Raw genomic sequence first — 21,944 nt, 5'->3', positions numbered from 1 at the left:
AAGACCGCCATTGGTCAATCCTTGGTTCTCGCTCTTCAGGGCAACAGGGCCTTATCTCAACGAGGCAAGCGGTGTGGGTTTTTAGGTTCGCTTTGTGCGGGGAAAATAGCGGCGAGGTTCCTGATGTACCGCCTCGATGCCTTTTCCCTCTTTGACTTGATGCGAGCTTACCTGATCACACTCAGCCAGCCATCCATTTCGACGATGTTGTGAATCTAGCTACCTACCAGCTGTGTTTACACCACCAGGACATCAGAGACACAGCCCTGTCTCCTGTCTCACCGTGTCGGCATTTTGGTTGGACCTGAGGAGAAAGCAGGCGACGGTGGTGTGACTGTAGGACAAAGATGCAAGGTTCTTACCACTCACCCTATTCGTTGACACCGCAGACACCCCAGCTACACACACCACAGACAGCCTTTTCAATCTCTCGACATCTCAGCCGACTAGGGCATCCCGTCCAAAACATCAGGATTCTGCACACACGCAGACACACATCGGTCGAAGCTTTTGATGGAGAAAACGAGTATTTGTACCACATACCGTGATGGCATGCAAGGGTGCAATTATGTACATGAAGCATGAGGCGTCCCCTTATCCTATCTACCTTACAGACTTTCCCTTCCTGTCCATCGAAGTTTGAGACCGCGTGGTGAGAACCCATCCCAGAACGTCCAGGGTCAAATCCAACAACTTAAAGGCACTGGGAATACCACTGATTGCTGGAACGGCAGGTAGTGCCCGACTCGCAGCAAGTAGGACCATTCCAGCCCTGACCACCGCATTGGCCCCATCTGGCAGCGCACTATTTTCGTGAATGGTTATTAATTGTTCTATTCTGATCAAGCACCTGGCCTAGAGAGCAAAGGAGGACTCACGTTGGAACCACCGCCGCCGCCACCGTTGCCAGGGTTGGGGTTGGAAGAAGGCTGGGGCTGGGGCTGGGGCTGAGCACCACCCGAGGAGCCGCCAACGTTGATAGTAGCGGAGCCGGACGAGAAGTAGCCCTCAGTGGCGACAACCTGGTAATCATGGGTTCCCAGTCTGAGTCCCGCACGTTCCCAGGCAGCAAAGTGGGTAGCCATGTTGACAGAGCCGCCGGTGCGCTTCTGCTGGCGGACGGACCAGTACTGGTCAAAGGTACGAGTACCCTCGATAGAGGGCTGCTGAACGCGGGTGGACCTGTAGATATCGTAGGTGGCACCGCCATCGACAACGCTTCCCATGCGGGTGGCTCCCGAGGATGGGTTGTAAGTGCCAAAGTTCTCAATCACGTAGTACTCGACAAGAGGGTTTCTGGTCCATCCGTAGATGGCCAGGTACGAGTTGCCGTTGGGCTGATAGGTGCCCGTGTAGTTGATGGTGCTGTTGCATATGACCCTTGTCAGCTGCTGGCACCAGCACACGACGACATGTTGCAACACTCACCGAGCAGTACCGGGGTTCCATCCCTTACCACCAACCCAGTTGCCGTTGCCGGACCACGACACCGAGTACTGGCCGCCAGCCTCGTTGGTATACCTCACGTTCGGGCCGCCGTCGGTCCAGAAGGAGAAGTAGTACCCATTGTGTGTACCGGTAGCGCTGGTTGTGTAGGTTTGACGCTTGGCCAGCCCAGGAAGCTCACCGGGGGCAGCGAAGACACCAGTGGCCACTGTCGCGGCGGCAACGAGAAGGGAAGAAAGGGTGACCATCTTGATGTTTCTGGAGAGACAACTGGAAAGTTACAGGCCTGGTCGAACAAGAGGGTTGGGATCAATTTCCTCCGTTGGGCGACAAAGGTGCTTATATAGATTTCCACATGCCAATCCGTTCATTGCCAGCTAGGTGGTATTGGGTCTTCGGAGGAAGCGGATTTTGCCCCTTATCCTTGGCCCAGGCATTCAACTCCAGTCCTTTGCGAGACAACGGAGGTCCCTGCGTTACATGAGGACCTGGTTGTAATGCAACCCCTTGGTTGTGGATTCCTTTCCGGGTGGATTCTGTTCTGTTTGCAGGCCATTACCCCGGATTCTAGCACCTGTCATCTAACGTCGATTCAACCCACTCCTTGAAGCACTTCCCCACAAATTGGCACAACGGCCCAGTGCAGTGGACATAACCAACAAGAAACTGGTCGAAGATTGAACAACCGACTTTCTTATTACCAGCAGGTAACTGTGCTCTTGACACAAGGTACCTAAGGTACCTACATGTGGGTGATCTGTCGAAATTGGCACTAACATCTTGATCAATGCCGAATTCGTCCAAGCGTAGTTCATGCAAAACAGCACAGGTGATGAAACAAGAGACGAGAACGGATTCTAGACCGCCATAACACCGCAAATGTCAAGGAGAAAGGCATGGGATCAAAAGCCCTTGCAATTCCAGAGTGCCAAGTTGAACAACTTGGAATTCACACGCAACCGATCTGTGCAATGCAACCAGAAGCGTGAAAGGACTGTACACCAAGGTTAGCCGCGCGTATAGGAGGTCTAAATTCAATATACTGAGGACCTCATGACATGGTGTTTCCCTGTGCTAGTCTCCCAGTCAGTTCGACTCTCAAACCGGGTTTCTGGTTCTCGGCCACCGGCCTTTCTGCATTGAGTAATATGGGTTGGTACGTAGACAGCCTTGCCGAAAGATGCAACCCAGTTCGGCAAAAAAGGGAACAGGGCCCTCAGGGAGCGAACTACCGATTCAACCGACGGGTAAATCAGTGAGACTACGACCCAAGACATTAAGCTAAACATGTGCAGTTGTATGTCAATGGATGGCGTCCAAAGAGCCTCATGATATGGGGCCTGCTTCAATTGCTTCAACGGGCAACCACGGGATATGGAGGCCGAGAACTGGTACTGCCAAGCTGAAGGCTCAACATGGGCAGTGGCGGCCGAAAGGATGTCTGTGAACCTGGAAGAACATCTCCCTTGATCAAGCTGCGAGTCAAGGAATGTAGGTGATGCAACCTGCCAGAGTGCAAAGTAGGTCGGGAAGCTTGTGTAAGTAGGCAGGACTGGCAGGTAGTATGTTTGTTCCAGGCCTTATGCACTAACGTCAAGTCTTGCTACGGCTCCCAAGGATTTGATATGGTAGGTAGGTATTTTACCACAGTCTATCCGCTGAAACAATGATTCAAACCAGATAGGACATCTCTACCTAGCTGATTGACAAACAATGCACTTGAACCTGTCTAGAGACTTCTCTTGTGTACTCCACCTTTAGGCTGTTTGTTAATCTGGGGTCACAGAGTTGCATTCCTACGGCTACCTGCAGCTCAGAATTAACAGCCTAAATCTTGTAGTCCCACCTCAACCATGTGTGAACGGAGTCCTAATCCCGCTTTCTTGGGCAGGTATAGTGCACACGCAACGTTCTAGCACTGCACGTAACTGTCAGAAATTGTCTCTGGTTATTTTTCACCAAGTGTCCAATTAGGATGCGATTCGATCCAGTGTAGCTTGAAAAAGACCGATGGGAAACATCATCACTAACAAGACGTCGAAGCAGCAACGCAGAATCCAACTCCATCTCGATAAATTGTGTGGAGTGTAGGTGCAGGTACAATGCTGGGAGAGACTGGGTGTGTGTGGTAGACAAGGCGAATTGATGATGCCGCCCAGATAATGGGATGGTGTGTATGAAACCAGTTGCACAGAGGGAGGTAGGTGTGGGTACCAAGGGCATAGTCAAATGCCACTTTCAAAGTCTCTATGTTTGATGACTGGCAGTTCCTAGCCCGATCCGGAAAAAGTGGTTAGCTGGATAGTGGTTCGATGAGATACCTATCCTTTGTCTCTGAGTGAAGGCTGCCTGTGAAACAGCTACTTGAACTGTTCCTAGTTACCCGGACAAAGAAGGGCATGATGGATCTGGAGATGATAGGGCTTTGTTGTCTAAGACCTAAAATATACATCTCATCACCAATCGGGTAGCTACCTTACCTACTTAATTTGCCTACACGAGCTCATAATAATCCAGACATTGGTCAAAACTGCCCCTCACACCGGAGTACCGAGGTTTTATCTGAACCGCCATAATGGCATCTCCGAACGACAGCACAATTCGCGATGATTCCGGCTTTGTGGGCGTCCAACGCTCTACAGATACACCTTTTGGCGAGAAGATCGAAGAGCGAGGGTGGAAAAACATGACACTGGTAGCCTTTCCACTCGAGCGGCCCGAGGTGGCCGAAAGAGAAGCTTACAAAAACGAATCGCCTGTTACCAACAAATCCCTCATCTGGCTACAGGCTCGTCCCAAGGGCTTTGTTTTGATCCGTTGGTTTACTCTCCCGAAGTACGTGACCAAAAATGGTGTGATGGTAGGGCTGTTCCACTCTGTGGACAAACCGGAGGAGCAGGTGGTCATCAAACAGGTGCTGGGCAATATCTCGTGGCGATTGTCAAGCAATGTCAACGGAATCATACCAGAGATTGAGTACATGACTTTGGACGACCCTGCAGCGTACAGATCGCTAGAATATGACCGTATGTGTTGTCCATCATCATCCAGACGCAGCTGCTAATAAAATGTGTACTACGTAGCTATTCTCTATCCAATCTCGCAGATGTATGCAGTTCAGATACATGATTACGGAACTAGACCCGACAACGACATAAAGAACTGGCACGGAGACTCACAGTCAACCATGTTCATGAAATACTACAATGGCGGCTCGCTCTGGGAACTCCTGGAGAATTACAAGAAAGGGCGCTTGTCTAAAAATTCGGAGCGTACAGGAGCCGAGGATATCCCCGAGGAATTCATCTGGCATTTCATCGCCCAAGTCGGGCGGGCTTATGCCTACCTGCACACAGGCCATGTGAAATCTCCAGAGGAGAACCTCCGGAATAACAACCACTTGAAGCCCGACTTGAAGCATCCAACGTTGATAGATTGGGTCTCGATTGGCCACAATGACGGCCACTTACACAATATTTGGCTGCACTACCCTTCTGCTGAAGAAAAACAAAAAGACCCCCGACTCGAAAACTTTAACGCCTGTTTCCCACAGATTCACCTTGCAGACTTTGGCCTGGCGTGCGACGTGAAACATGACGTTCACGGTGAATACAAGGCAAGGTTGAAAAAGCTTCCAGAGCCGGGGACGTGGTTTGACAAGATGTATTTCGGTGTGATGCTAAAGACACTGTTGACTATCTCTGAAAAACACATCAAAGCGTGGGGTCTGGGCAGAGAGCTAGCCTTTCACGTTGCCGAACGGGAACAAGCCGGCGATGAGATCAAATTTCCCTTTACCAAACTCGCAACCTCCAAGAAGTTGCGAGCAAAATACAGCGGAGAACTGCTTGATCTCGTGGGGAAATTTGAGGATATGTTTGATTTCGCAGCCGAAGAATACGACAACACGGCGGACATGAAGGAAGCAACATGTGCATGGTGGACCGAATTTACTCAAACCAAGAAGGTACAAAGGGAAAGACGCTGGGAGGAATGGCCCAGCAACGACTGGCTTTACGGACATGTCATTGCGTTGGCCGATTATAAACTGGATCAGCATAGAAGGGCGAAGGACAAAAGGGATCGCCCGGTCATGTGGACCATGGGCATCAGGGGCGGGATGCCTTATCGGGCTTATGACCCGCAGCGATGGCCTTTCACTGCTACCCAGGACTTTCAGCAAGCTCACATGGCTCTCGCCGCGATTAGGGTACACACGTTTCCTTTTTGGCCTTCCCGGTCGGCTGTCATCATGGTTATGGAAGCCCGCGGTGGGAAATACAAAGACCTCGTCCGAACAATTCACCGGCACAACAAAATATTGAATGACCGACGAAAACTGCTCAAAATAGCCGAGAAGAATTACACGTATCCGTTCATGAACAACTTTTATGTGAAGCCGCTGATCACCGCCCCCCAGGCCGGGACGTCCACCCCTTCGCATGCACATCAGTCTTCAAGCCCACAACAGTCTGGAAGGTCACAGCAGTCCTCGAGCTCGCACCAGTCGTCAATCCCAACTATGAGCACCAACTCCCCCCTTAGAGAAGCTGCCATCGTGGCCCGAGTGAACAAGCCAGTCTGGGAACTATATCCCTTCATGGCCAGGGAGCTTAGTACTCTCGACATCCGGAGGTCCCGCCAAATCGACATTGCCACACGTGGGAATCTTTCCGACATTGATAAGAGGATACTTGCCATTGTGGACAAACATGTGAAGAATATTTTGGCGGCGAGAAGCTCTTTTTGGGCCGAGGTGGAGCGCAGAAAGGTCAAGCACCTACAGGAGGAAAAGCATCATGTAAATTCCACTTTTGAGGGCAGGAAGGCTGATTATAGCTTGGCTCATGTTTACAAGGAGAGAAACATAATTTCCCAAATCAGCATGCATCACGAGTTCGACCGCAAGCATAACGACACCATCCGTAGGATTAACAACGAAGTTCGATTCTTGGAAAGCCTCATGGAATGGTGGAAGGACCAGATATCGTTCATCAACAATCAACAATTCACAGACGGTGGCACTGTGCCTGTGCACCGTGATTCCAAGAGCAAGCCTGATCTTTACGATGAGTGGATGTTAGAGGCCGAGCACGAGCAGTCAAGCTCTGCCGATCCTGATGGGAAATCCACGATCCTGCCAGACCCGAATGACCCCTCACACGAAAATAGGGCACTTGGCCGCCTGGAAAAATACTGCGAATACGTTTTGAGAACAGGGTTCTTCGAAAACCCAGACATGACCCTCAAAGATGTCACAAACCTGCCGGCATTTTGGGCAGCTGATGATACGATACTACTCGAGGCAGAACAAGCTGCAGAAAACTCCTTTGTTGATGGGTTATCGATGCCGGCTGACGAGGAATCTGTCACAACTCTTAGAAACTTGTTTAATGCGCCGGGCGACCTGAACGACGGGAGAATGGACCAGACTATTCAAGACAATATAGATGTTGCTGAGGGGGACTCGTCATACATTGATTCCAGTGTGAGGCGCTCTACTCCCACGACGAAGGGAATTCCGCTGGCCGAGTACTACCGCAAGCTCTATGCCGGTGAAAACCCTTGGGCTGGAGAGGAAGACGCTGGCGATGGCGATGACGCTCCTACGATGGCGAAGATGTCGAGCGTCATGACTCTCCAGGTCCTGAGCGAGGATGAAGATGGCAGTACCGATACACTGTCTAGAAATCTGAATATTCCCACAAGTCAGGGGAGGTTGGTGGCACAAACTCTGCCTGGAAGGTATCAGGGCATCACGATACCGAGCCAAAGACCAAAGACGTCTCAAACCAGGACCATCACCCACAGCGTTGATTCAGCACTGGGCCCAGCTCCTGAGAAATTCCGTCAAGGTCCTAGACCATGGACTTCACTGGATGACTTTATGCGCAGTGGAATGGAATCTCGTCTTTTCGGTCCATTGCCAGTACAAACTTTTGATCCCAAGCGGTGTATACGAGCATGGCATCTGAGGCTAGAGGGCGACAGCACACCAGAGGAGTATGTGAGGAATGGAATGGACAAGGCCATACAGCACGCGATACGGGTGGAGGAAGAATTACAAAATGGGGCTTGGGATGATGGGGCTCATGGGTCCAAGAGAGGACGGCGTTCTCCAAGGTTTCGGTCAAGTGCAAAAAGACGCAGGGTAGTGTGATCTGGGTGTTGGCTTGTTGTTGTCTGTTTGCCATTTCTGTCCACTGTTCGAGGTTTTCATGAAGAATTTGCAATTACAAAAATGTTCCATTTGTGTGATCAGGATCAACGTAACTGGGTGTGGTAAAATGAATGCCTACTACAGGAATCGAACCTGTGCTCTTCGCATTACAAGTGCGACGCCTTACCACTTGGCCAAGCAGGCTTTTATGATTGGATGCTTTACCACCAAGACTCAGAATTGATATCATGCGACAGAAACGACGTCTTTTTCCTTTTCTTGTGACTAAGTCTTTTCAGCATTGCTATTCAATTGGTCTTGGCTCCAAAAGAGGGTGCAGTGCGGCTTATTTACAGGTGATGGGCAAGCCAAGCTCTCCAAACTTCCGAACGATGACACAAAACCACCCATCACCAGTGTGCTCAAGCTGCTAGAGCAACCCCTCATGCAATACTACCAATATATGTATGCATTTCAGACTAGTGAACCACCGGCCTAGGAGCATGCTTCGGCTGATATTTTTTGTCCGCCGGGTATTTCCATTGTATTGCATATCTAGATACCTAGTCACTGGCTCGTTTACCCAAGGTACCTCTGTCCACTCCCCCTCCTTCGTGGGTATGTGATCATCGCGACGGGTACCCTCCCTCAAGTGAAGGAGGGCAAGGTACCTTACCTACCTTTCAGGTATATAATGTGGCTAGGGTTTACTACCCTAGGTAGTATATTACGGGACATACTCCGAAGCATTGACAGCACAAATGTCTGCTCCGCATTCTACTTGAACATAAATCCATTAATCGTGGACACCCTGAGAGTCATGTTCGCCATTATCACCATCCTACCCTTCTTACTCGTATTCCAATTCTGGGTCCTATTTGCCTCCCCACTCGACGTCCAAGTGTCCAGCAATACTAATTCCACGCTGTCGATTGAATCTTCCTTCACTCCAGTTTTCCCCCCTCGTTTCATCACCCAGTCCCATTCTTCGGGCTCTCTACGCGGGTCTGTGCTTCTTTATAACGGCAAAATTCACACAATCGGCCCCAGCAACCGGGTAGTCTCCATTTTGGCCGTCAGAGATGGATACATTGCATATACTGGCGACGATTTACCCGAGGCCGAACGCACTTTGTCACAGTCGTCCTCTCCAGTCAGGAAAATCAACCTCCGACGTCGAGTTGCGGTACCGGGGTTAATAGACTGCCATAATCACATTGTTCTCCTTGGAAACAGACCCGGTTACCATACCCCTCTCGAGCTGTCCTTGTCTGTTGCTGATGTGAAAGCAACATATCAACAGCGTGCAAAAGGGGTGCCAAAGGATGGGTGGATCACAACCATCGGTGGCTTTTCTCCCAATCAGCTCAAGGAACAGAGACTCCCTACGTTGGAGGAACTGGATAGCGCAGTGAGCGACAACCCAATCTTCATCTCCACATCCTTTTCTGGTCCGGCTACCACAAATACAAAAGGCAGAGAGATCTTGGAAAGAGAGGCTAGCGTGGTGATAGCGACCAATGGAAGTATTGCATCTGGACTGGAAAATGGAAAAGCGCTGTTGTGGCTGAGGCAGAGCTTGTTGGGGTTTGAGGGGAGAAAGAGGAGCGTGAAGAGTGCAATGGAGTATGCAGCCAGCGTGGGAGTGACAACACACGTAGGTTCTTCTTGCGATATATGTCCCCTCACCTTCATGCCCCGCCTGCACACCCTGCCACAGATGTTGGTGAACATTATTGGAGCTCTTACTAATCCAGGCCACCAAAGCTGGATCAAGGGGCCTTCAGTGCGACCAACACATCCTCGGACGGTGCTGCCTCAGAAGATCTGTATACCTTTCATCTTCCCTGGCTCTCGGTGTACAATGACCTCGACGGCATCATCCGGCTTCGCATAAACTTCCTTCACGATGACACAACGACAGAAAACCCTACTCTTGTAGAGCGCCTGCGCAACACGTTCCCCTTTTTTGGCAATGACATGGTGCGTACCGGTGCCATCGGCGAGTTCGCCGTCGGGATCGCAGACTATGCCGGCGGGCCCGTCTTTGAAGCTGCCGCCCTTAAAATAGCCAAGGCAGGGTGGCGGCTGGAGGTACACGCTCTTGGAGAAAATGATCTCAAAACACAACTAGAGGGCTTTGAAAAGGTCGACGCCGAAGTCTCCATCAAAAATCTACGCTGGGTTGTCGCCCATGTGCCAAGGATCTCGACAGATTCTCTCAGAAGACTAAAGGTATTAGGGGCGGGTGTGAATGTTTCTGGCTGGCTCTACCTTTCAGGAACAGGTAACACAACAAACCCCGCCGGACCTCCTTTTCGAAGAATCCTGGACAGTGGAATCCATGGAGGGTTCGGTCCTGATGGGGCGAACATTGCTCCCTTGAGCCCGTGGCCTCATGCGTATTATGCAATTACTGGAAAAAATGCCAAAGGAGAGGTCATCAACCCCGGCCAGTCAATCAGCAGACAAGAAGTTCTGGAGCTCTTTACAAAACACAACACTTGGTTCTTAGGCGGGCCTGACGAGCATAGCTTGGGTGTTCTCGAGACAGGAAGGCTGGGTGATGTAGCAGTGCTTAGTGAGGACTACTTCACAATTCCGGAGGAAAGGATCAAACAGTTGAGAAGTGTGTTGACGGTAGTTGGAGGAGTGGTGGTTTGGGATTCAGGGGAAATTTGATGTAGCATGCTTGTGTGCTAGGTAGGAGATCAACAATATTCAACTTTTATTCAAGATCAGCGCAAATGAACAGTTACCCAAATCGTACCTACCCATCAGGACAAAGAAATGCATGCCCATGACCCCGACACATCTATTTACCCCCTCTAAGCCATCAAATCCCCTACGCAATCCTAAATGTCCACATTTCTCATATCCAGTCACAAAGTGAATCTTTCAACTTGCAACGCGTCAGCGTGACTAAACAAATAAAGGGTACCGTACCCAGCTTCTAAAAGGCAACGTTCAGGAATCAAACAAGGCTCCGAATGCAGGAACGCCCCTGCTCTCCAGCCCATATACCACCTTCTTGGTCAGCTTCTGGTTACTGATAATCACCACGGCCTCGCACTTGCCGACAATCTTTTTTCGTCCAGTTGAGTTGGTTCTCCCCTCAAGTCTCGCGTACTGCTCAGGCCCCTCTCCTTGGCTCTCCTCCCAAACTCGATAGGCCAATTTGACCAAATCTGGCCTTTTGAATTTGGGGCCGCCCTTGGAGGTATCAATGATGATGGCACGCGGGTCGGTGGCGTAGAGCAGATCAATGATGTCCTGCCCATACGTCTGCAAGGGTGACTTGGTGGACCAAATGATTCTCACAGGGTGGTCTGGCTTTTGCACAAACAGACTCAGGCACGGCGCGATTCCAGATCCCGTCGCAACAATGACGCACGGTTCAAACATGCCAGCGACTCTCATGACGCCAAATTGCGGCGTGCCCCTCGTGTAGATGTGCGTGGGCGGATTGGCGATGATCTTGGACGTCCAGTCTCCCGCCTTGGACACAATGACCGAGTATCCCTTTTCACCGGCATGCGACAACCCTTTGTTTTGTTTTTGCGTCTTCTCTCTCTCAACCGACACCATGGAGCTGCCGCTACTGCTTGTCTGGTGGGTGGCATCTTCAGTCTTTGGAGCATACGGATGAGGGATGACCCCAAACCCGTGCGTCTCTCTCAGAGGGTTGTCGGTCAATTTGACTGCCTGCCCATAGTGCACATCCCTGTACTCAAAATTGAGCTTGACGCAATGGCTCGATAGCACCTCGGCCTCGACCTTTCTGAGCCTTAGCCTTGTCCAAGGGTAGACGACCAAGCCCGTGATGACCACCAACATCCAAAAGTTGGGTGACTGCACGAGCCCCGTGCCGAAATCGTGGGAGGAGTTCTCATAAGTGAGAAGCAAGACCTGCACCCAAAACAAAAACACCGCCGTCCATCCCATGAACCGGTGGACGCCTTCAAACCAGTTGTGGCACCTTCTTCGGAACTCGGGCCATGCGGTCGCGAGCATGCTGACCAAGAGTGCGAGGATGGTGTAGCTGACGAGGTAGATGTATCCCTTCACCATCCCTTGATCCTCGGCGATGTCGGAACCAGTCCATTCCAGCGTCAGGAGCACAAGAAACGCAATGTACCACGCCGTAGCAGCCACGGCACACCCGGAATGGACACCGCCGTAGGAGTAGATCTTGGCCCCCAACCTCCTGGCTCTCAGAGGGAGGTACTTGGTGACAGCCTTGTCGGCAAAGACCCAAAAGAAAGCATTGACCACATGCTCATTTCTGACCAGCAGCGCGGCCAAAACGTTGGCCGTGACCGCTATACTGGCCTGTTGATAGGTGAACCTCTCAGCCTGACTTGACAGCCCGTGTTTGGCAGCGAGGACGACGAGGGCCGAGAGGTTGCCCAAGAAGGCCAGGCAGAAGATTCGGCGGTAGACAGAACCAAAATTGTAACGAAAGTAGCGATAGGTTCGGGACCCTTTCTTCGGGGGCAACGGGCTCGGATCCAGCCCAGCAAGTATGACAGGACAATCGGGTTCGTCCTCTCTGTCAGTGAGAGAAAGTGGGGTGGAGATGATGGTGACTCTAGGAGACGGAGTAGAATCAAGCTTAGCGAGCCCATCCTCCAATTGGCGGGGCGTAGTAGCTACTGCTGTGGCCGGAGGCTGTCGGGAAAGATCAACTTCCTCGTCATCCGAGTGGTCAGATTCACAGTCCGAGGGCTCGTAGATATCTTGTGGGAGAGTCTGAATAGGGGTTCCGGGGTGAGCATGGTTTTGAGAGAGGTCACTGATAACTCCGTGCCGTTGTGTTGTTGATAGCGAAGGCATCGTCATCTTGTACGTTGCTTGTGTGTGGATGTTGGGTGTGTGTGTGTGTACGTGTCAGAGTCTAACAGACAACACGGTAAGGTAGTTAGCGTCTCAAGATGGTGACATGATGAATAAACACTGGAATGCTTTGCGAACCTTGATACAGCTTTACACTCCCTCTGTAACAGATTGCCTGGGGTTGATACCGAAAATTGCTCTTTGTTGACGGGGTATTTGAAACTTGGAGCCTTACAGATCCGCCAAGTTTCAAGAATGAGATGGTCAAGGTAAGGTACCTCGGTGTCCTATATGACTGCCCATGTAATCTGAAGTGGAGATTCAGAGAAAGGTAGAAGCAAGGAGGCAACTACTCTGTCTTATTATACCTGGGGATCTTGTACTTTCAAAGACGCATAGCGCCCAGAATGGCATCTTCAGACTTCCTCTTCCCCGAGATCCAATAGCAGGCTACTTGCCGGACCATGCCATGATCCTGGCGTTTCCCCGTTCCCCCCTTGGGGGCAGAGAATCTGGGCATTATTGAGGGAGCCTAGGTTGTAGTCTTGTCGGCTGTGGGATGCATAGGGGGGCGGGAGGTCGGAATCTTGCCCAAAGTAGTCAGGTCGTCCAGTGATAACTATCTCCTAGCTTGGCTTGGCTGCGGTATTCTGGACGTAAATAGACTACTTCTCTGGTGTCTGCAAAACAAACATAGGTACAACTGGACTGGGTCCGGGCACTATCTGTGTGCGATCGCCTCAAATAGAGCCCGCGTGTAACCCGTTGTACCAACCTTCAGGGCTCCCGAGATCCATAATGGGAAGGGTGGGACGTGTCTTCGCCTATCGTGGTCGGCTCTATGCATGGACGATGGAAGGGAATGCAGGGATAGTGCGAGAGCACATCCTGTTGGAAAGGTTCATGTGTGAGGTAAGGTACCGTGAGATATTCCGGGAAAGAGGCTGACGCATTGTTCGCTCTTTGCATGTGGCGTTCTAGAAGAACGTGTCGAAGTATCCAGCACCCCGGCAAAACGGGGGTTATTTGTAAAAAGTAAAAAGAAAGGGAAAAGTTGGAAGTGTGGGTGACAGCCGGCAAAGAGGGTACAGGGTCTCATGGACCAACAAGACTACCTAGGTACCTCGGCAGGCAGATAGTTTGGGGTTTGAGCATGTATCAGCTTTGTTCCTTTGACATTTAAAGCTGCTTTCCGCTGCTGCACACACAACTGCTTCTCTGATCCTCCCCAAACACCACGCAGGATTTGATCAGTGACCTGCAATCCTTGTATCGCAACCAGCCTCGCAACCTGCCCGTTTTGCTGAACGACGTGGGGGGCTCATGTTCGGACGGATGGAGACGGCCGTGACTAAGTCTCGAGGATGATAGCAATCGTTGTTCATGACGTGCTTCTTTGCGTGCTCATCTGGTAGCATGTCACCATGCAGAGAAAACTTACAGGCCGTGGGAATATTGGTGCCCTACCGGTAGTAGAGGACGCAGACGCGCTGTAGATCGTTCCGTTCGGATGAATTCCCTTGTCTGGTCATTTGTTGTAGTCTTCTCGATGGCACCTGCTTGTTATCCTGAGTTTTGGGCGTCATGATGAAAATGTTGGTGTGTTTTTTCGTGTAGTATCGGTCGGCAACGGGAGAAAATCCGTCTAGTGGTGAACCAACTCAGCCTCAGGATAACAAGGGTTACGCGCAGAGTGCATTCATGTGTAATTCGGGACGTTATGCAAGTGTTCCATGGATCGCAGGCGGTCAGAGATGTGGTAGTCAGTAATGTAAGCAGTTTAACGCAACGTCTGTGATCAGCGCAAGGGGCCGGGGTCCCATGAGAGGTAGAAGCGTCGACGTGGGTTTAATGGCGTCTGCGAGCTGACATTTTTTACTACGGCGATATGCCAATGACTGGCAACGGTACTTGCAGTCGGAGAGGTTGATGTTGACGGGACGGGTTGCAACTGCTACAGACAGCATCGAAGTCTGTGTGGAGTCCGTGGTAACCTGCCGATTCGGGGAGCCATAGATTTCGATGTTGCCATCAAAGAGGAGACAGTCTGACAGGTCTGAGGTCGCCAAACCATGGCGATATGACGACGTCGGTGGCATGTGATAAAACCATTCGCTTTGCAAAACATTGGTTGAAGGAGCACAGGAGGTTCTCGGATCTCGAGATAAGGTAGGGAGAGCTGTGGTGAGGATAGGCGACTCCACTAGGTGCCAAGAGGCCAGGGTTTATTTTTCCGCAAAGATCGTGCGCTAAATGTGTTTAGCTCCGATGCTTGCCGTGATCATCCTTCGAGCGGCAACGATAACAACGGCAACCCAGGCACAAGCCGTGAAAGCTTCAACACTCGGCTTGCAACATGGTGGCTTGCGGGAGGACCTGTGGTCTGCGCGGGGGCTGCCCGGCAGAAGGGGGGTACTTACCTCGTCACTGTCGCAGATGTAGCGGTGATGGGCCTCGGACGGGCATCCGGCCACTGGAAGGCTTGGAAGCTGCACAGAAGCCCGGTTGGCCAGCAAGCTGCATCTTGCTCAATTAGGAAAGTGTCTGTAACCCCTTCCAGTATCATGAACCAAAAAATGAAGCGATTGTGAATCCACGACCCGCATTATCGCGACTCTCACAACTCTCGCCGCTTCCTTCCTGCGAGAACCAGCTCCCGTCCTGTCGGCCAAACTGTTCCGTCTGACGCCGCGGGCGATAAGGTTCAACAACGCACCAAGCGAATGGTTGCAGTGTCACGTCACCCCCAAAAAAAAAAACACCACCGTGGGGGGGGGCCTCGGAGCAATTGGAAGCCTTGCATCTCTGGGACTGATCTGTTTTCCCTCCGACCGACTGATACCAGAAAACAACCACGAACACACACACAGATACAACAATTTCTCACCGAGCGCTCATTTGGGCTGTAACCCGGCGAGCTTGAGCATCTGGGCTGCAGCATTGGCCACGGCTCTTCACAATTGCTAATTTGCCCTACATCATATCTACAATAACCCTGAAGCGAACATAGTTATTTGGAATTTTCCTCTACTTCGTACGTCAGTGGTTATCATCGATTCGCTTGCCGGACCACCAAAAATGGCTCCCAGCGCGGCGATCACAGGCTTTGGACAAGGCAAGCTCGAAACTGGTTGTTTGTCTCTTTCTCAACAAGATTCCAACAGCTCAGAAAGACCGTTCTTAGTACGGCAGCTCAAAGCTCGCAGCACCGGAATCGGCCCCTTAAATCCCGTCCGTTCGGGGCCCGTGGAGTACTTACGATGAGGTAACCAACATCTTCTACAGCTCGGACTCGTGGCACCGCGGCTCAGGCTGAACCACAACTGTGCATCATCCTCGACGAATGTTTCGTTCGCAATCCTACCGTCAATGAACTGTGATGGAGTTTTGGATGGGGTCAGACGTTAGCTGTTGGCGCCAGGGCTCTGTGCTGCCTTCATCCGTCTCTGGCCTAGAATAACACTGATCACAATTCTTTCCAAAGTCGAGCATTATTGGGACATGATGTCTATTTTATATCTCTTCATCGGTTCCGTTTAGGTTCCTTGGAGAGCAGAGACATGGCGCCCTTTATTTTTGGGCTTTCACCCCTCTTCATCAATATAGATGAGGCACTCTCACGATGCACAAGGACGGAGTGTGACCGGATGGATGGCTATTTTCTAGACATCGCTGGTTCGGCTGTCTGGAAGGGCAACTCGAAGTCATTTGCTAACAGTTCGCAAACATCATGGTTGATCCAGCCGGGAATCACGGAGCTCTCGGTCTTTCACACAGCACGTCCGAGGATGTGTGTGGCTCCGTTGCCCCTGGTTCTCCCCTCCTTCCCGTCATAGAACTCGTTCACCCAGTCAACCATCCTGGCGATTGACTCTAGCTGCACCCGCTGCACCCCTTGGTTACGCTCCCCACTTCTGGTGTCTAGATCGTTGCAGTGCCTGCCTCCGGGGATGAGATGCACTGGCGCGTCAGGCGTACTTTCCAGAGGTCGTCCAGGGCGGGATATGCTCGAGACAGATCCAGAGCGCCAGGGGTCGAATTCTCTGTCGCTGCGTTAGCAAAACAAGGAGAAAGAAGTTGACTCTGTGGAAGACGTACCCGTTCGTCCATATTAACCGATTTGTTTTCACGAACCAGCCGCTGGTCAGTTGGTTGACGTCGGCCTCTGTCTTGCCCAGTGAGAGACCCGACCTGGCGTCCCCCTGGTCTGGAAACATCAGGCGGCACTGACGCTCAAAGTACTCGGGACTAACGTGGCGGGACATGATGGATGGTTGCCCTGCCGGTGCGCCTGTCTGCCAGTAAAAGAAGGGCTCATTGCAAAGCATCCAGAACCACTGCCTGTTGAAGGTGTTGCTGACCGAGTAGTCGGTGTAGAACGGACTGGTCACGTTGTAGCTGTCGTAGCAGCCAGTCGAGTTGACCTGGGCCCAGTCTTCATAGCCATAGTTGCTGCAGGCATCGGGTAGGAATTCGTGCTTGAACCAGGCAGAGTAGTTGATCAGAGCTTTTTGCAGCCCCACACCGTTGCTTGCCGGCGAGGAGGTAGGAGCTCCGCTTGGGAACCACAGCTCAGTGCCCCATCCGTCAAGATCTACGGGACGAACCCCCTGAATGGTGTCGCACATTTGGTAGAAACGGTGGTAGCTGGAGGTGATGGCTTTGTTAGGGTTCCATTGTCAGTGAGGCCAGATGAGGTAGGCACAAGCAAGCGTAATGGCGGAACACCTACAAATGTACTGCCACTCTGCCAACGCAAACCCAACCGCTCTGTTTGTCTTTGTTAGGCGCCACAAGGTCCCTTGATTTCTCCATGAGCTGAGACGTACGACGCAAAATCCCCTTTCTCCTTGATGTCCCCCAGTCCAAAGCCTTCTTTCAGACTTTTCACCTCTTCCTCACTGCCATGTTCCAAAACCTGGTCGATATGAGCCGTGATCTTCTCAAAATCTTTGCTACAGTTCCGCGGCATGCCCTCCCAGATAGGTGTGAAGTATTCCCAGAAGTGTCGGATGGCTTGAACGGGTGCCGAGCTCGCATGGTAGGCCCAAAAGGTCCCGGGAGACAGGTGGTCGAGCCAGGCGGCGAGATTGCCAGAATAGGAGCCTCCTACAAAAATCCATGGAGCCTTGGGGGCGTTGGACCGACCGGATTCATCAAACGGAAGCTGAACTTGGCGGGCGAAATGAGCAAAATCAGCGACAGAATCGTTGAGGGTCAGGTACGTCAGGTTGACCGTGGAGAGGTGGGAGAAGGGAGAGGAATCGCCCCAGTAACGGTCTTTTGTGTCATTTTAGCCGGTGACCCATCTCGTGCCTGAGGGGAGGGTTGAAAATTTACGTTCAATCAGGAGGATTGCAGCTCCAATGGCCTGGGCATAGAGACCAACTATGGTCTGGTTTGTCAAGAAACCGCTGTAATATTCGGCGCTGGCCTCTCCTGGAGAAAATACCACCACCTGTACGTGACTTTAGTGATTGACCTCGGGCGACAAGAAAAGGGGAAGGAAATACAGGAGAGCCCGGGCCATCCCAGTAGGTGGTATCCCACCAGTATCTTTGACTGAACGTCCCCAAAGATGGGTTAGAGTGGTCAATCAATTGGCTGAACCTGCTTTCACTGCCCATCAAGGTGTCTAGGCTGAGTGTTGCGATGTTGGGCTGGGGGGCTGGAGGCAAGGGCAGTAAGGCACCGACACGCCCTAGGAAGGTCAAAACAAGGACAGACGGCTTCATTTTGAAGCCCAAGAGCAAAAGGTGAAAAGACTAGACATGAAGAGAGAGAGAGAGTCACAAGATTCAGGGCATTGCTGATGTGTATATTTGAGCCACTTGACAGAACAGCATGTAGGTAGGTAGCATTGCAACGAAACACACCCATACCTCCATGCTGTAGTCTATCTATCTGGAGTTACACCACCGGCTTCAAAGCAACCCGTCAATACAGGCAGACTCACAGGGTCGGTTCAGGAACTGAGAGGTAGCCCAGAGGAGCCACAGCATGCGAGATAAAGTGAGGCTGATCAGCAGATCATTTGTAGTGAGGGCCGAGAGCATCTTGGTTTTCTGGAAAATGCAAAAATAACCGAAAGAGCATAGCCATGGGCGTTCTGTGCAAGAGTTGAAATCATGGTAGCGACTCAAATCAAACAGTATGGTTGGAAATAAGGGATGGTGACCGTGAGTGAGTTCCGGCTAAGTGAGCTCGGCGAGTTGTGTTGCACCCGCCCATCTCCGAGCTGGATGGCCTCGTCTTGTAGATGACGAGCCGGAGACAAGACTTGGTCGGTTAGTGTTTGTTGGTGGTTGGGACGACAGCTGGGAAATGGCCCGTGCACAAAAAACGACCCATAGGCTTCACGTGATTCCACACGTGCCTTGATCCTTGCTCAGACTTACAGTGGCAGTCAGCACTGACCACCTCAAGGTTGGGAGCTCCACTGGCTTCTCAGCGACAGTAGCCAGAGCTCCGAGAACAGAAGCGCAAGCATCAGCACCTCGAACCCCCCTCGCAATTGTCGACGCTAGCCCGCCTCAATTGCAGCAAAAATGGCGACAGGCACGGCTTCCGAGATCCCGCGGCGTATGTTGCTTCCCCCATTCGCAACCTATTATCTCCGTCATATTGGCTAACGTAACGAGCACACAGAGGCGACCCGCGAGGAGATGCGTGATGCCAAACTCCCCATGGCGTACCGCGACAGCTGCGGCCACCTCTTGATCCCCCTCAACCGTTGTCGCCAGGACACATACTACCTTCCCTGGAAGTGCAACGTACGGATTCTACCCCAGCGTCCCTGTCAACCGACTGGCCCCCGAACCGCTCTCATCGCGGGGTAGCTGACAATACTGACCACACCACAGGACGAGAGACACAGCTACGAAAAGTGCCAGTACGTCGAGTTCAAGAAGCGGGTGGCCAAGATGGACGAGCTCAGAGAGGCCAAGGGAGGTGCGCGGAGTAACTAGAGTGGTGGAAGACGGCGGGGAAACGAACGGGCGAGCACAGGAATCACAAGATGGGCTTGTAGTGTACATACAGAATAAGAAGATGAAGCATGGTGGTCTAGGCTGGGAAACCATAGACGGCAATTGCATCGCACACGAGCAAATACCTGCCTGGGAATCTCGAGGACCAGGAAGCTGACAATCCGGGCATAGCTGAGGCGCAGGGACAGAACAGTGTCTGTTCAGTACAACAACATTGCTCGGGCTTGTCCATCATCAGGCTACGAGCTAGGCAATCTGGTTCGCTTATATTTAGTCTATAAAGCTCTAGGGTTGTGCCGACCCGCCTATCTATCTAGGACCCCCTCTCTGTGCGAATTTCTCGAGATTTTCAGGTCTTTGTGGAAATGGATTCTTCCATCAACTTTTGGTGAGACAATGGGGACCCCCTTTTCATCGTGTTTGCCAAGCACCATCTTATACCTGACGGCCCAAAGACCGGAGGTTCCGACTGCTCAGATACGGATTGTTCAGGTACTTTTCCACAGCCACCGGGGCCTGCTTCTTCTTTCTGTTCCCGGTGGCCATGGAAATAAACGCGTTGTCGATGTCTGACCACTCCCCAAAAGCCTTGAAAAAGAGGTCGGTGTCGGTCATGCCTTGCGCTTCACCCTCTCGCAATAATTGTCCCTTGCGGAGCATAGAGAAACCTCCCCAGCCGTTGGCCAACCACTCAGTCATGGCAACGGCGTAATTTTTCTCTTCACGAATATGCTCTTCAATCCGCGTGCCATTGACATGCTCTTGGAGAACCCATTTCGCAAAGACAATTCTGTCCCCTTCGGGCCTCGCCAGTGAGGCATTCACCCTCAAGCCTCCTATCTGAAGAAAGCGGCCATCGGCGTGCCTCTCGGGCACGAAGTTCTCCAACGCAGCTCTCATCGCCTTCGCGGTGATCAGCTTCAATACAAGCTGGTTCTGGAACAGCAAGCAATCAATGATGTCAGCCCCGATCACTTCGAACTGTCGCTGCTCCTCAGATGCGGATCCAAGAATCCGGTCACATCTTATGGCACCAGACGGGAACAGGACTATGTCAGCGTCGTAGTAGGCCATCATGGAATCGGCAATGAAATTGCCAACCTTTGTCTCAGAATGCCGGACAGCTGCCTCTTTAGCGTTGATCCTGGAGCGAGAGACGAAAAGGGGCTGGGTGGTCAAGCTGGCGAGGTCAGGAGTGACAGTGTCAATTGTCTTGAGCATGCGGACCGAGGGAGAAAGAGATGCAAAAGGTGGGTAGCGTTCAAGCAACACAGCCACCTGTCAGTCTTTGCAAGGAGACCTCAAGGCAATAAGGACAAGATACGACGCCTACCTTTGACACTGTCCAGCTCCGGCAAGTCCTCGCCCTCCTTTTTGACGCACATCTCCACCACACTCAACCCTTCCCACGCCGCGCCGTTTTTGACGACCCTTGATATCTGGACTGGTGACCTCGTATCGACCACTGCCCACCTTACCCTTGCTTTCCCCCTCGCTGTGCTGGGACTGCATCACAATCTCAGGGTAAAAAGTCCCCACGGCCTCACGGTCATAACCTCCAAAGATAAAATCCACCCTCTCGAGCCCCTTTTCCTGCGTCGCACCACTGAGAAGGAGGTCCTCCGCCAGTCTCATATTCGTCACGGCAACCACAAGATCAACCCTGTACTCTGTCCTCAGCACCTTTGCAGGTGGATTTCGCTTCACTCACAAGAAACTGCTTGTGCTCCTTAGGTAGATCATCTAACACATTGGTGGAGTGGACATCCCAGTCCATGCCAACCATGCTAAAGAAGCCAATCTTGTACTTTCTCTGCTGCCGGATATCAAAGACGCGTTGGGCTGAAGGAGATACCAGCGCGGCGGCGGGGGACACGACGAGATTGGTCTTGGGGGCGGAGATACCGGCGTCTTGAAAGCAAAATGCGGAGGACTGTGCTTCTGAGGAGCGATGTTTGGGAGAGGCAGAAGCCAGCCCGAACGGGGGAAAGGTAGGCTCTCTGGGGGAGCTGCTGGGGGTATCTAATATCAGCCAGTACACGGCACACAGAAATGACAACGGGAGTTGGGAACATGCCAGAGATGCAGCACACTACATCAATGGGCAGCTGTGATAAAACAGTCGTGATCCCCTCCGCATTTGTAGTGGCTTGCCCGTTCGGGGTAGCTGGGGCAAAGACGCCACTGCTGAGAACCACAATCGGGGTGGAGGAGTTTTTAGGATTGCCCCGGAGTTCAACCTTCAAGGGGTTCCCCCCGTTTTTGGCCGACTCGAGCATGGTGGTAAAGCAAGCGACATGCTCCCGGTTTAGCGAGTGGTACACATCGTTGAAATGGTAGATTGTCAACACGTCGCTGCAGCCAAGTTTGGGTTTGGGATGGGCGACCCCGGGCTTGAGATGCTCCGGGAGGTCATCGACGTGAGTAGTTGTGTGTGGGCCCGGGTAGACTTCCTCTCCAATGACCAGACCTATTGCCAACATACACTGGCAGGCAAAACTTCGTTTCATCGC

The 21,944-nt window shown here is 51.9% G+C and overlaps 7 protein-coding genes and 1 non-coding gene across 8 annotated transcripts; 3 read left to right on the top strand and 5 right to left on the bottom strand.

Moving 5' to 3' along the window:
- Positions 1–429: 429 nt before the first annotated feature.
- On the bottom strand, positions 430–1,790 carry QC763_213730 (uncharacterized protein). Its single transcript, XM_062910414.1, has 3 exons — positions 1,429–1,790; positions 879–1,365; positions 430–805 (listed from the first exon to the last, which is right to left on the bottom strand). Exons 1-3 carry the CDS (start codon positions 1,692–1,694, stop codon positions 695–697), a joined length of 864 nt encoding a protein of 287 aa, XP_062769360.1. The 5' UTR covers positions 1,695–1,790; the 3' UTR covers positions 430–694.
- A 1,694-nt stretch (positions 1,791–3,484) lies between these two features.
- On the top strand, positions 3,485–10,288 carry QC763_0045320 (uncharacterized protein; the record flags this gene model as incomplete). Its single annotated transcript, XM_062905679.1, has 3 exons — positions 3,485–4,472; positions 4,530–7,542; positions 9,364–10,288. Exons 1-3 carry the CDS (start codon positions 4,022–4,024, stop codon positions 10,286–10,288), a joined length of 4,389 nt encoding a protein of 1,462 aa, XP_062769359.1. The 5' UTR covers positions 3,485–4,021.
- QC763_0045330 lies at positions 7,739–7,810 on the bottom strand. Its single transcript has one exon. It is a non-coding gene; the product is annotated as a tRNA-Thr (tRNA).
- Positions 10,289–10,573: 285 nt separating the features above from the next.
- QC763_213770 (uncharacterized protein) lies at positions 10,574–12,448 on the bottom strand (the record flags this gene model as incomplete). Its single annotated transcript, XM_062910415.1, has 1 exon — positions 10,574–12,448. The coding sequence occupies one exon, from the start codon at positions 12,446–12,448 to the stop codon at positions 10,574–10,576; it is 1,875 nt and encodes a 624-aa protein (XP_062769358.1).
- Positions 12,449–15,295: 2,847 nt separating this feature from the next.
- QC763_213780 (uncharacterized protein) lies at positions 15,296–18,730 on the bottom strand. Its single transcript, XM_062910416.1, has 6 exons — positions 17,956–18,730; positions 17,783–17,900; positions 17,272–17,722; positions 17,175–17,212; positions 16,541–17,102; positions 15,296–16,485 (listed from the first exon to the last, which is right to left on the bottom strand). The coding sequence occupies exons 1-6, from the start codon at positions 18,175–18,177 to the stop codon at positions 16,212–16,214; spliced, it is 1,665 nt and encodes a 554-aa protein (XP_062769357.1). The 5' UTR covers positions 18,178–18,730; the 3' UTR covers positions 15,296–16,211.
- QC763_213790 (uncharacterized protein) lies at positions 18,533–19,410 on the top strand (the record flags this gene model as incomplete). Its single annotated transcript, XM_062910417.1, has 3 exons — positions 18,533–19,024; positions 19,091–19,215; positions 19,306–19,410. Exons 1-3 carry the CDS (start codon positions 18,991–18,993, stop codon positions 19,408–19,410), a joined length of 264 nt encoding a protein of 87 aa, XP_062769356.1. The 5' UTR covers positions 18,533–18,990.
- Positions 19,411–19,716: 306 nt separating this feature from the next.
- On the bottom strand, positions 19,717–21,710 carry QC763_0045270 (uncharacterized protein; the record flags this gene model as incomplete). Its single annotated transcript, XM_062905677.1, has 4 exons — positions 19,717–20,709; positions 20,815–21,114; positions 21,143–21,364; positions 21,525–21,710. The coding sequence occupies 4 exons, from the start codon at positions 21,708–21,710 to the stop codon at positions 19,867–19,869; spliced, it is 1,551 nt and encodes a 516-aa protein (XP_062769354.1). The 3' UTR covers positions 19,717–19,866.
- Positions 20,161–21,691, top strand: QC763_0045280 (uncharacterized protein; the record flags this gene model as incomplete). The annotated part of the gene is made up of 3 exons (XM_062905678.1): positions 20,161–20,243; positions 20,781–21,096; positions 21,225–21,691. The coding sequence occupies 3 exons, from the start codon at positions 20,161–20,163 to the stop codon at positions 21,345–21,347; spliced, it is 522 nt and encodes a 173-aa protein (XP_062769355.1). The 3' UTR covers positions 21,348–21,691.
- Positions 21,711–21,944: the final 234 nt, after the last annotated feature.

This window comes from Podospora pseudopauciseta (genome assembly GCF_035222475.1).
Source record: "Podospora pseudopauciseta strain CBS 411.78 chromosome 2 map unlocalized CBS411.78m_2, whole genome shotgun sequence".
NCBI classification, from domain to species: Eukaryota; Fungi; Ascomycota; class Sordariomycetes; order Sordariales; family Podosporaceae; genus Podospora; species Podospora pseudopauciseta.
Note: the sequence above shows the minus strand (reverse complement) of the source record. Positions and strands in the feature narration are given on the sequence as shown.